Source organism: Erpetoichthys calabaricus, chromosome 14, assembly GCF_900747795.2.
Source record: "Erpetoichthys calabaricus chromosome 14, fErpCal1.3, whole genome shotgun sequence".
Taxonomy (NCBI): domain Eukaryota; kingdom Metazoa; phylum Chordata; class Cladistia; order Polypteriformes; family Polypteridae; genus Erpetoichthys; species Erpetoichthys calabaricus.
The window spans coordinates 4531464-4546123 of NC_041407.2; the positions used below are offsets into that span (position 1 = coordinate 4531464).

Genomic DNA, 14660 nt, shown 5'->3' on the forward strand with positions numbered 1-14660 from the left:
CTTTGAACTTCACAATACAACTCCGTGACCACAAATGGATGTTCAATACATTCATTTTAAATAGAAACAGGGCACAAATACACAAAGTACAGCTCTTGGATTTCAACTGCAAGTATCCCAACTGTGTGATTAAAAAGCATTATCAGTAGACAGATTATATGTGTCTGCCATGTGTCACCATTTAAAGCACGCAATGTAATTAAATGCACTCTCTGACTTTTCTGTTGAGTAAGTTGACAAGTAATCACTTCGTCCAGCTTGTGTTAACCTCATTTGGTGCAACCTAATACCCTTTCTTTACTTGCAGTAAGAACCTTTTTGTATGCTACCTACTCTGTGTTGGCCAGATCACTGACAAAACTTGTTGATCCTTATGTGCATAGAATGGAAGGTGTGGGGGGGCAGCTGGGAATCACAAAACTCTTTCTGTTCTCAAAGTAACCCATTTACTATTTTAAACAACAATGCAGTATGAAAAACAAGCAAAGGAAAAAATACTAAAAACTTACAAAATACTGACAGGGACTTTGTCCGTTGACGTCAAAAGGGACATTTATTTCAGGAGAAAGAGCAGCAAAATTATTATTTAATTTTATCAGAAAGAAACCCAGAACACGTTTGAATATCCCCAGCATCCATTCACTTTCTACACTCTGACTAAATCTATTTCTTCACTGCAATTCAAGGCCTATAAATCATGGGGTTGAGTTAACAATGTGAAGGAGGAAAAGGACAAACAAGATAGCAATAAAAGATGGATGTCAGCAACTTGAGCAAAGAAAGTGAATCTGTAATTAATAACCAGTCTGCTTTAAAAATAATAGAATGCTCACTAATGAACAAATGATGTATTGATATAGACATAGATATGTACTACAGATATGTATTATTTTATTGTAGAAATTTCACCCAAAAGAGGAACGACACTGAAAGACAAAATGAGCAGCTTAAATGCAAGACCTAAAACTATTCACACATTATAAATAATTACTGTCCCAATGTCCATGTGTCTAATGTAACTTAAAGTTATCCCATTGTTACCATTGATTACAGCATGCACTGTACTGCTGTGCTATGGCATTGAATATGGTTGACCTCAGAGTCTTCTGCATTGTGATTCACGATGTGCCACTTAGTGCAAACCGCCAGGAAGAGGTAATGAAACCAGAACTGAACTCCACTATCCATTAATGTTTATTATAAACAAGCTGAAATGTTAAAACAGAAAACATATGAGTGCACAAACTCTTCCAGTACAATTCCTCCTCTCACAGTTAACACAATGAACACTGGGAGAGGTTCACTCTGAAGATGTAACAGAACGCAGACAAATGTTTTGTGAAGATGTTAAAGGTTCAGCACCCATAAGATTAACAGTAATAAGGAAACAAAATAATAAAGTTACAACAAATTTACAGAAAAACTAATGATAGAAAATCTACACAATGTGCCAAGAATGATGACCAAAAAAAAAAAGAACATAAAACAAACAATATGACATAAGGGACTTATTAAACAGCATTATACATACAGTCAGGTTTGAATACATATACCAGTCCATCTTAATGCCCAGATCTACTTACAACCAGTCTGTTTGAACTGAACATAGTTGTACAGTAAGTTAAAGACTACCGGTACTTTTTGTTGATATCACGTGAAGCACAATGTTAGCCAATGAATAAGCTGTTTTCTGGCTGGACTCTTGACTAATGAATAAGGTGAGAAGGCAGTTCTTACATTCAATTTCTTGGGCAAATCTTACTGGGTTTCATTTTGGTTCATGAAAGCTTCTGGAAGTGGTTTATTCAGTAAACGTTTATTAAAAATACACGTGTTTGGGACATTGTGAATACAGGACTTTGTGAGGCGACATGTGGATTATGTGACACGAGATTTTTTTGATTTCATTTGCTGTGGTAACAAGCATTAGTCACTATAGACAACTATTATATCAGAAATTGTCAGCATGAAAGCATGAGGTTACGTTTTTTGTCTGCTATCACTACAAAATATAAGGCATAAGTAACAAACTAAAAAAATAAAGGAATAGTCCACCCAAAAATAAAGCTGTTTGACAAGTACATTATGAGCTAGAGTCAACTGCAGAGACCTTCTTATAGGTTGTATACAAAAATCTTCACTTACACAGGTAGCACATTTGAATTAAAGAACATTAGAGTAATGTTTAATTTCTGTGTTAGAAAAAAGTGTTTTAGAAATGATACTCACAGCATCCATGAAGCATAAGAACTTCCCTCTGCTTTGTGCCACAGCTCGGTTCTTGGCATAGCCAACTATTAAAAACAAAAAGCTGTGTAAATAATCAGCACTGTGCCTTTTTGTTAGTTGACAATTCCTAAGATGTGACAGATTTAGTAAAGATTAGGAAAAATTTTGTTCCCTGTCAAGTAAGGTTTACAGAATCCTAAAAAAAACACAGCACATTTAAAATTTTAAATACACTGCTTTACATGGTGAGCCAAAGGCTGACAGAAGCATTAGCCGAAATGATAAGCTGGAAAAGAAACGTGCTTCAGTAAAAAGGAAATGACTGTGTAATTGGCAATCTTTCAATGATCTTTATACAAGCAACAAGAACAACCAGTTACTGTGAGACAATACAAGTGAAAAAAACATCTCGTATGCTACTGACACAGGAGCAGGTGAGTAGGCAGACAGTACAATACAACTAGGTAAGGATTCTTTTTGTAAGATCCTGCAACATTTTCTCATTACCTTAATTTCAAAAAAAGTAGCCACATATAGCAGGTATATTACCAAACACTAAGGCCAGAGACATTTTCTTGTAACTAATAGACATGTTATACTACTAATAGCACCACTTACTGCTCTTCCATTACTATAGCCTCCGGACTGGGAAAAACAAAATACCACCCTTCCACCCCCTTTAACCATCTACTATAAAGGTGTTCTGGCTGGGCAAAAGACCATCATCCACCCTGGACAGGATGCAAGTTCCATCCCTGCCCTTTACACATTTAGATACCATCTTCTCCTCACTTGTATCTAATTCATGCCAGTCCAGTGCTGGGGAACTCAGTAAGTAAGTTACCACGTTACTTATTATAAAGCGTAATGCTCCTTGAGCAGCAGTAGGGGCACAGACACAGCAGTTAGAGGCACTTCAATTGCATCTCCTGGCTGCTAAAGCCCATAGGTTTCTTGTCTTATACAAAATGTTACGTGATGATCACTGACTCCCTGTGTGACCCTAAAAATTATGTCAGATGTAGCAACAAGGTAACTCATATGTAGAATTTCCTCCAAGTACACAGCAAAGCAGGTGTGGCACGGCTGAATATGCCACACATGACAGACAAGCAAAAATATCTAATGAGCATTTGTTCATCATGTACGTCACCCTGCTCACAAGATTATTATACTTCTCTCCTCCCTTCAACACTTTTGGTTAATGGGTCCAATACTCCACCATCTTCTTTATTTCTTCTTAAAGCCAGTAATAACAGGTGCAACTCTTCCTCTATGAGCAGAGCTGTGAAATGGTTAGGATTGCAACATTGACCAAATCTGTCACCTGCTGACTAGGACAATATCAACAAGTTGATCAAACGGGCCACCACAAGTACAAATTTGTGTTGGTCACTGACAGCGCACATGCTTCACGTTGCAGTCAGTGCACAAGTTTCACTCGGTGACTATCAACAAGGCTTTACTCTGACAGCAGTAGACAATGTCTTTGTGGAAAAAAATAGAAAATGGTGAAATAATACAGTACTTTTCTATAATCTTCTATAGCAGGGGTGCCCAACTCCAGTCCTGGAAGGTCGCAGTGGCTGCAGGTTTTCATTCTAGCCCTTTTCTTAATTAGTGACCTGTTTTTGCTGCTAATTAACTTCTTTTGAATTAAGTTTCATTGACTTGGTTTTTAAGAAATGTTTCCCTGAATTTCTTCATTGTTCCTCTGAATTGCTTCATTCTTTCCTTAAATGGCACCAACGCAGAAGTGATATGTGAAGTGAGTGAGCCAACAGAAGGCCAGCTAAGTCAGGGCCTGAAACTCCAACCAATTTCACTCCAACCAGCTGCTTAATGAGGCGCTGAGTCTTGTCGTTAATTAAACCCGTTCTTTAATTCCATGGCTTGTTGCCGCTCTCATTGTGCAATAGCAGACATTTCCAAAATTAAGGATTTTCTCTTTTCTAAGAGCAGATCAGCATTCCTGAGACCTTCACCTTTCTTTATTTTCAGATATTGTATGATGGTCACAGTTTGCTGGGCCTGTTTTGGCTCATTTTGTGTCTCGTTATTGTTTGGCTACTAATTAAGGAAAAAGAAACAATTAAGGGGTCTGAGTCTCCAAGAGCAAGTCAAAGAAAATGAATTCAAAAGAAGTTAATTAGCAGCAAAAACCGGTCACTCATTAAGAAAAGGGTTAGAATGAAAACCTGCGGCCACTGCGGCCCTCCAGGACTGGAGTTGGGCACCCCTGTTCTATAGTAACACAATAAGGCATTTTTTTTTAAATGATGCAGATTTTAACAGTTTTACTTCAAGAAAATATGGATAGTGTTACATTACTTTAAAAAGTAACCTGACGACGTAATGAATGTTATTTTTTCCCCCAATACTGCTCTGTCTGACTTGGGTTCAGCATAAGTGGCACACAGCTCTTTTGCTTTAAATAAAGAGTGAGGTCAGAAGGCCTGGATATTATGACTGGGCTGTAGCTTTTTGTTGTCCCTTTTTTAAAAAAAAAAAAAAAGGGGAGAGAGCTTTCACCAAACATATCGATATGAGCAAAACTACTTTGGCGAAAGCGTCTTACAGTTGCTATCAGTACATTTTTGGAATATCACCCAGCCCTATTCAGTACTTTTAGGAGTATAATCCAGTATTTGTCGTTTTGGTAGATTCTGTTAACTGCCTAAACAATGTCAATGCAATATTTATTATACTAAAACCGTTTTTTCTTTAGGAGGTTTCCTCCTGCAGGTCATTGTCGCCCATCAGATTTGTACAGTAATGAATGTTCCTTTTGCCTAGGTTTAGCACAGCTACACTAAAAGGGATTTCCTAAGTGCTTGCCCAATACTTAAGTCTGCCCAAGGACCTCAATTATAAAACTTTGCCTGGATCTGAGTGTGAAAATATACTCATAGCAAAACAGGAAAACGTGTACACCAATAAATCCAAACAGTAATCAGATTCATAAAACTTGGCATATGCACATTTCTGTGCAATTTACCCTTTATAAATCACAATCACCTTGTAATTGTGCTTATATGAACACACCTCGAATGCCGCCCTGAAACATCCAATTAGTATGGAAATATATGGAGCATGCTAAACAACTTCATACATATACAATCACAATGCTGCAGAACCTCTCAGGCTAGTAGAGCAGCCACCCACCTGATGCATCGAGACCCCACTACCTGTATTTAGGAGTGTCTGGCTGTGCTTCACAACTCATTGGGCAAGATTATGTGCTGCATTACAGAGCCTCTCCTCTGCATTCTGAGGATCAGGGAAAGGTGTAAGGTGCCAGTGGGTGAGAGGGTAGCCACTATCACACAGCAAATGTAATGACATGATTTTTGTAATAATGAATAATACAGGCCATATGAAACACTGAGGGTTTAGCTAGGTACCAATAATTCAGCCACCACGTACAGTATGATCACATCTGCCAAAGCTACTTTGCCTCAAAATAAATAAATCATGGGCCAGGTCATGACACCTCATGTTAGCAACACAGATGACTTGTGCATTAATTGGATATCACTGGTCACAGTTAGGAAAAGCTGCTTCATTCTAACTAGGTGCCCTTATTACAATATTAGTGCAGTAAATTCCTCTGATTATATTAGGAAAACTGGGCTCCACAGCAAATTGCCTTTTTATGTTTTCACAAATGCTATTATGTTTTATATATGTGCACCAACACCATATGAAAACCAGATGCAACACCTTGCCTGTTGGTTAATGGCTTTGAACAAAGCAGGCATGATAGAGTCAAGCTTGGCTAAGATATTCTTGACTTATTGACCAGTACCCTGAGAAGTAACAACAGGTAGCCGATATAAACTGACCAAAAAAAAGTTCTTCAGTGCATCATAGGCCTTCTTAAAAGGGAACTAAAATAGACTATATATCAAAATCATCACTTTTGAGGTGTTATACGTTTGTCATGTCAACACACATTATAATAATGGCTTGGTGATATGAATTAATACGAGTGCAAGTTGTCATTTAGCCGATTGCACTGTATTTCCCTACATGACCAAGGCTGTCGTCATTTCCCAGTTTCTCTAAAATGTTGCAGTAGTCGGGTGTTGTGCAGTGTTAGCGAGAAGTCAAGCAAAATGACACCTTTTATTGGCTAACTGAACCAATTACAAAGTGCAAGCTTTCAAAGCAACTGTATTTGCTATTCCTCTTATTTTAATGTTACATGGAAACTTCACAGGTTTAATAATTTAAAATTAATTAATACAAAATTACAAAGACTAATGGTTTAAGCACAAACTCAGAGGGAGTCCACTAACCACCTAACCCCATGTACAGGACTCTCCTCTTATCTGAGCTCTGTCTTCAGCTTATTAGCCAGTTTTAAACTCTTCTAACTTCAAAACTAATTTTTGTGTAGAAACGTATCAAAAGGTTTTTTGAAAGTCTAACAAAATGATGTTACATACATGGCTTCTGCACACGACTCCAGTTGCCTGTCATAGTCTAAAAGATTGGTTTGGCAGAGTCTTCCAGTCAAACCCAGGCTGGCTGTTATTTAATATATTATTATTTTCATATACATAGTCTTCTCATTTATTTCTGATTACAGTTTCCATAATTTTGTACAGGATAGAAGTAAGGCTTACTGGCCTGTAATTATTGGAATCTGTTTTCTATCCCATCTTGAGGACTGGAGTCACACTGGCAACATTCCAGTCATCAGGCACTGCTGCCATCTGAAGTGATTGCTGCAATATGCTTAGTAAAGTCTTATAGTGACATCTGAGGTTTCACCTTACTGTTTATAAATAACATAAGGAGGTTTCACATTTCTGAATTAATGACTATGCGTTGTTTAAATGAAATAAAAGTGAGCACTGCTGGCAAGGAATATTTTAAGCCAGATGAACTACTTTTAGATTTCCACATTCAAAAATGGAAGAAGCAAGTTCTCAGTAACGTTTAAATAAAACTGCCTATAAACTCAAAATGACAATAATGTTTACTGTTCAAGAGTACAAACAGCAAGAATGTGCAGAGGGGCTTGCTGGGCTCACCCACTGTGATGAGGTGAGGAGCTCAGCAGTACAGGAGGACCTTACATTATAGCCTCTCATTCTCTGAAACAAGAAGGCCCAGATGAGGGGGTCTGAGCAGGTATTTAGGGTATCACCCAGAATCATCCCTTGGGATGTGTACAAGACAAAGCCCACTAGAAGAAGATAGAAGGACAATCCCAGGACGAGCTGAAGGGATTCTCTCTCCCTTTTGGCTGGCCTGCAATACAGGAGGAGTTGGAAAATGCTGGTGGAAATGAGGCTCAGCATATTGCCAACACCACCCTCACCGGGATACGCAGCCTGGTAGCTAAGTGAAGATTAAGGCCGAACCCTTTTAGAAACCAAACATATAGGAGGACATGGAAAAAGATGTTTAAAAAAAAAAAAAAAAAAAAAAAAAAAAAAAAAAAAAAAGATAATGAAATAATACAGTCGTCAGGTTCATAAAATAGGGTTTACGTCTTAAATGACCAAAGAAAGAAAAAAAACACACAAGCATTAAAGAGATGCTGTAGAATTCATACGAAGAATGAATAACAAAAAAAGCTACACTGACCTCCTTTTGGCTGAGGAGACATATGTCCACTAGTCACTACAGCAATGCCCCTGCTTTCCAGATTGGGAATCCACATCTCAATAATTGAATCCGACTCATCCTGAAATAAAAGCAAAATACTATCAGGAAAAAAAATAAGAATAAACATGAATGTGTTACTCTGAAAGGATGACACTGACCTGTAGTGCTCTTAACCTATTACCACTGTGACTCAATGACATGATATTCATTTTATAACTAAACTGAGTAAATGAACATAGCAGTGAGATTGAATGCATCGCCATCCGACCAGCCTCTGTCCAGTGCCGATTCTTGTACTGCAACAGAACGCCAAGCTTCTAACTGCCAGCTGCTGCCACCTCTGTTCCTTAATACTCATAGCTGTTTACATGCATTGTACTTCCATGTTAGTGCTCACTGGTTATCAGCTCTCACACATACTCACAAACCTACACTACAACTTAGAGGGAAAAAAAAATCAAACAAATTAGATTTTTGTCGGGGTGAGTATCATGTTAGTCAGACCGAGTCACTGGGTATGTCACACTACATGAGAAGAGTGCACCACAACTGCCACAGACTCACTACGAGTATATAAATGAAGTCTATGACTAAAAATTTAAGGAACCGTCGTGTAATGTTACATGACCATTACAAAACAATCCTCTCACGCAAGCTTCTAGAATATTTTACTTTCATTTCCCTTGTGGAATACTTGTATGTCTTCCAAATCCCCTGCTCAAATGCCCACACGGGTTATCAACAGGCTCACAATTATATATCATTGAGTTATTAAATAAGAATACCTTGTTGGCATCACAGAAGACAGACAGCTCCATAGTTCCCTGGAAGTCTTGGTCTGCAATCGACTGAAAACATGCATCCAGCCATTGGGCGGCATTATAAACAGGAAGTATGATGGACTGAAAAGTAAGGGACAGTTTTTACAAAGTCTGAAAACCAAATGAACGGTGTTCTTCCTGAAGCATTCTAGCAATGCCAAATATCTTTCAGTAGAATGATCAAAATGCATTACTAGAATTTAAGAAAATCTACATTACTCAAAGTTTATTTTACTTTGGGCCTTTTTGGAACCAGAAATGGCAGTCCTAGTACTGAAGGGCAATAGTTGCTGCAGGGTGTTATTCCAACCAATTCCTGGCTTGCTGAACTCTTTACTTAATCAAACAACCCACACTTGCCGTTTGCGCAAATTAATAATAATCTGACTTTAACTGCTCCTTGAAATTCAGCAGGATGTTTACTGCTTTCATTACTTTTAATGATGAGGGCTTTCAAATTTTTTTCTTTTTTTAACTATTTAATATCTTCTTGAAAATGTTATATGTTATTGTTTCATTTATTAACAAGAAATTCACACTGCTGCCTTAGAGCTGCTGAGGAACTGCTTGTGTCGAATCCCCACATTCTCTCCATCAGAAGGCATTCTATTCTAATTCATTGAATACTGCATTTTGGCCAGTTGTGACAGCAAGTGCTTTTTGTGTGTGATGGAGTGCATGATGATGTTAGGACAGGTACCAGCTCCCCTGAACCAGATAATGGAGTTAGAAAACTAACCCTCACTTATTCTGTTTCTCTTCTCGGTATTCAAATGTGGCACTTGGCGCCACCACCCACCTGCCAAGTGGTTCTACCTGCCTAAGATAAAGTCATCTCTAATGGAGGATCACAGGAATCATCGGGTAGATGGGTCCTTTCATTGGATTGGCTGGCCCAGCACTATCCCAGCTGTGGAATGGCCAATTGGGGGAGGCAGCTTGAAGGCTGAGGTCTCCAGGACTCTAAAAAAATCCAAATCATATTATGGGCTATCTACTGTTGAATTCTGCTCTGTAATTGTAATATTTTTATTTTACTGTTAAACTGTATTAAGGAATACAGTTTAAGGATACTCCTCACAGGTGGCGCAGTGGTAGTGCTGCTGCTTTGCAGTAAGGAGACTGGAAGATTGTGAGTTTGCTTCCCGGTTCCTCCCTGTGTGGACAGCGCTTTGAGTACTGAGAAAAGCACTACATAAATGTAATGAATTATTATTATTATCATTACACTTGTCTTCTGTTCTGTGCTTTGTATTGTATTGGCCCCCTTCTCTTTGATACCCAGCCTACCTGGAAAGGGGTCTCTCTTTGAACTGCCTTTCCCAAGGTTTCTTCCATTTCCCCCCCCCCCCCCCACTAGGGGTTTTTTTGGGAGTTCTTCCTCGTCTTCTTAGAGAGTCAAGGCTGGGGGGCTGTCAAAAGGCAGGGCCTGTTAAAGCCCATGGCGCCACTTCTGATGTGATTTTGGGCTATACTAAAATAAATTGCATGTATAAAAGTGAAGAACGTGTAGATGGACGTAGAGAGAAATTCAATTTAAGTTGCATACGACAATAAAGATAATATCTGTCCAGCAAAAATGATGCCATTTTGCCTGCAATTGCATGAAACTAACTAACTGCATTTAGACATTTTATACCTCAGGACACACACATATGTGCATTTCCCATGAATATTGTATTTAATAAACTCAATTCATTGTCTGTGGTTTGCATTATGCTACTGTCAATGCACTTCTTTATAATAAAAATAAAAAAAAAATAAAAAAATGTTTCTTTATTGGGCTGTGTGATTCCACAAAGAGCTAGTGCTTGATATTTAATTCTGTGAATGATCTTTGAATACGAAATTGGTTCTTTATATGTAAACTAAACTGAACATTTTAATGTCTAGTAGGCTTCCTGCCAGGATAGAACAGAAAACGAAAACCATGAATTTAGCTGCATCACTGTATGCAGCAAGAGTCCTTTTAAAACCAGGAGCCCACTGGTACTTTAACAATCTGTTATCATCTGTTTGTGGTTATTTATGGAACCTGTTACAAATCTAAATAAAAGCCCTTTCTGGGACCTTCAGGTGGATGGTTCTTTTAGTAAGCAACAATGGTTCCCCTATGGCATCACTCTGAAGAACCTCTTTGGACCGTTATTTTTTAAGAGTGTAGTCTGAGGGGAAACAGACAAGGAAGAATCTCTTTGAAAACTTGAACTTTAAACAAATAAATAATTTGGGGAAAATGACTGAAAGAAAAAGATTGAATGATTCAGCAGTTACACTGTAATATTAATTTGGTTGATCTTGCAAAAAAAGTAAAATATAAGCAGGACAGAATTTCAAACATGGCAGAAGGATAAAAGGAATGTTTGAATGAAATGGCATATTGCAAGAATCAAAAGAATTGGTTTAAAGATTAAGAAACACAATGGAACAAATTCAGAGTCTCCAGTGCCATTCAGGATCAGGGCTGTCCACCCCATATAAAGATGAAAGCTTCTAAAAAGACAACAGGAAGAGGCTGGGCAGACTACTGTTAGATGACTGCTTTTCGAGACTTAGAAGGCTACTAATAAAAGCAACTACTAACTGAAAAACATTTCTCTCGTCTTAATTCTAATTGACTTGCTTTTTTAAATATTCAGATGGCTTCATTGTTTCTTTCTTCCTCAACCTGCAGCCAAACAATAATGAAATGCAAGGAGATCTATCAGATAAACTGACACCAATGAGATCAAGTTAACTCAAATATTTAAAAAGAAAAAAAAAAAAATCAAGGTCTGAAAATAACCAATCTGCTGTGGCCTTCAAAACATTTAGATGGTGCTTTCAGAAAGAGGACAACAGTTGTGGAAATGTCCAACGTGATAGAATGAGATCAGCAAGATCCACCTGTCCATCCATCCATCCATCCATCCACCCATTATCGCAACCTATTTATCCAAGGCAAGGTGGGGCAGCTGGAGCCTACCCCAGCAAGCATACATCTCCTGAATGAGAAGATAACAGCATTCAAGTCTGGTGGCAACGTGGCTCTGACGGACAGAAGAAAAAGTGAAATTAGGGAAAGGAAGCTTACGAAGCTAAAACAAATTTATATATAATTCTCACTCAGAATAACATGAAGGATTTTCAGAATGGCCTGGGCATGAATTACTGGACTCAAGCAACCCAGGGTTCAGTTGCTATAAGGGGATGTCGACAAGGCTAACATTCTGTCTATCTATCTATTCAGTGCAAAGCAAGAACACCGCCTGGGCAGGGTCCCAGTCCTTTGCAGACTGAACAGACATACACACGGGCCAATTTTGCAACTCCAATTCACCTAACCATGTCTTTGGACTATAGAAGAAAAAACACAATACCCAAAGGAAATCCAAGCAGTCACTGGAAGAACATGAAAACTCCACACAGGGAGTATCCAGGGTGCAAACATGTTGTGAGGCACCCACTACCACTACACCGCCTCACTAGGAAGCCATAGAACTAAATAACTGGTTTCATTAGCAGCAAAAATCAGCTAATCAAGAAACTGGTAGGAATAAAGATGTTGGTCCTCCATGAGATGATTTGAGACCACCCCCATCAATTAATTTAGTGGCTCACTCTCATTATTAACGGTTGATACTTAAGGGACAATTAAGGGCTTTGAATGTCAAAAAGCATGACAACTAAAATGATGTAAAATGAAGCTTGTTCGATTAGTAGCAGTACTAATTAGGTCACTAATTAAGAAAGTGTCTGGGACAAAAACCCTCAAGCACTGAGACCCTCCACGACAAAGAGTTTCATATATCAGTGGGAGTCGATTAGACCTGGACTGACGGACGCACGCAAAAAGCACGCAGTGATGGTAGGTATCCCTATACCTCATCACGGGGTCGTTGCGGTCACTGCACCTACCACGTCCACGTCGCTGTTGTCTTTTATCTCTTGCTTTGATTCGCAATGCCGCCGACAAAACCGCTTAGCAGAACGACAACAATCTTCGTTGTCCGCTACAGCGCAATTCGACTCCCGGCTCTCCAACATTGGGGCTTCTAATCGGGCTGAAGTTGGCAACAGACGTCTTAATTATAACAAATAAATGATTCACTGCGCCAAGGATAATTAAAATCCTCTAAACCCGCGTGTTGTCAGCTTCAGTTCGACTCGCGCTAGCCACTTCCGAAACGGAATATAAACACATGACACGCGTTATTGGCGGTAGAGAGGTACTCGACTTTTAATTGGCTTCACCGTCTGCCAATCAAACCAACTCGGCGAATCGGAGAGATAAGATGTCTTTCTGTGGGGCTTCGTGAGGCAAACAGCGCGCATGCGCCTAGTTAGGTTTTGTGGAGGTAACTTTTACTGTGCACGTAACAGACTTTAAAACGACTGCCGCAAATTAAATTTAGTTACTCCGTCTGTGGACAAAATCGGTTGGAAAGATCAACCGATCATGTGATTGACTCATATTCGAAAAATTAAATGATTTAGTAAAATTAAAAAAAAAATCATTCAGGTTTGAAAGCAAACCATTATTTTTAATCTTTCAATCACTCTAGATGGGAGAGGGTTGCGCGGCTTCCAATGTCCGAATCTGCTGTCGGTTAATGGCTAGGTGGAGTATGCATGTTCTGTCCGTATATGCATGCATTATAAGAGGTAAGGTCAACTGACGATATAAAAATGGCCAAGTGTGAGCGTCAATATATGTGAGTTGATCCTGTGAAGGACTGGAACCATGTGCAGAGTGGAGGCATTTATAGGATTTGATGTTCTCAAGGTCTTAGGGTCCTTAATGGGGCCCGAGCCCATTGACACACATGTATAAATGTGTATAGCGGGGATTCAAACTCATGTATATACACATATAAGATTTAAGCACTGGGGGCCACGGGGGCTGGTCCCCCTTGTGGGACTGAGCTCATAACATGAAAAAGTGGATCCCTCTTGGAGTTTCTGGTTTGTTTCTGCTGGATATATAAATAGATAGATACTTTATTAATCCCAAGGGGAAATTCACATTCTCCAGCAGTAGCATACCAATACAAAAAACAATATTAAAGAGTAATAAAAATGTAGGTAACAACGGACAATAACTTTGAATAATGTTAACGTTTACACCCCACATACACCACCCCCCCCCCCCCCCCCCCCCCCGGGCAATTGAAGAGTCGCATAGTTTGGGGGAGGAGTCTGTCAGTGGAGCAGGACAGTGACAGCAGTCTGCAGCCTATCCCAGCAAGCATTGGGTGCAAGTCGGGAACAATCCTGGACAAGGTGCCAGCCCACTGAGGGGCGAACACCCTGACACATATTAGGGCAAATTTGGTGTCGCCAGATTAAAAGCAACATTTTTTTGCTATTGCATTCTGTAAATGACACCTCATTTTATTCTCTTGGTCTTATGCTTACCTCTTTGAAATGCTGAGCAGCTAATATTCTACTCATAAGTACACACAAAACACTTTGTGGTATTACTGTACTCCGTATGAAAGACACTCAATAGAACTGCTTCCAATGTCCCAAAGCCTGTGTGCTGACTGTTCTGCTTCTTCACTTCTTTGCCTTTAAAATTCTGTTACACCCCTGAGGTCACTTCTTGTATGTGCTCTATTTGATGTGTCATTAGCATTTGAGCATTTATTCACTTTATTTTTAGCATCGGATGTTTCACTGTCTTATGAACATTTAGTGTACTGCTTTGTTGTTTCCCACCGTTACCTCATGTCATGTTCTAATATTCAGTTTGACATTTAAAGTTAAAAAAAGCCTGTTTATGTAAGTCTGGGTGCATTAACACATGATGTCTTCAGTAATTACGAAGACCCCAACACATTTTTCAACAACAAAAACATTTATTTGTATAGCACATGTTCATAAACAGGATGTAGCTCAAAGTGTGTTATTAGATGTAAATAAATGGTTGCATACAGAAAATAGACTGAAAGATATGTGAAAGGCACTATATAATGAATTTACAGACATGTGTGAAAGGTACTATAT

The 14660-nt window shown here is 38.9% G+C and overlaps 1 protein-coding gene across 5 annotated transcripts in view; it reads right to left on the minus strand.

Moving 5' to 3' along the window:
* Nucleotides 1–14660, minus strand: part of b3gntl1 (UDP-GlcNAc:betaGal beta-1,3-N-acetylglucosaminyltransferase-like 1) — a 202296-nt gene that overhangs the window by 158679 nt on the left and 28957 nt on the right. For 2 of the 5 annotated variants that reach the window (XM_051918949.1, XM_028818654.2), the window contains exons 2-4: nucleotides 8637–8753; nucleotides 7831–7930; nucleotides 2230–2294 (exon numbers count right to left, since the gene is read on the minus strand). In XM_051918949.1, coding sequence (XP_051774909.1) covers nucleotides 2230–2294; nucleotides 7831–7930; nucleotides 8637–8753 — 282 coding nt within the window. Of the gene's footprint in view, nucleotides 1–2229; nucleotides 2295–7830; nucleotides 7931–8636; nucleotides 8754–12569; nucleotides 12855–14660 lie in introns of those variants that run through there. The other 3 variants (XM_028818653.2, XM_051918948.1, XM_051918950.1) reach the window with 3 other exon arrangements.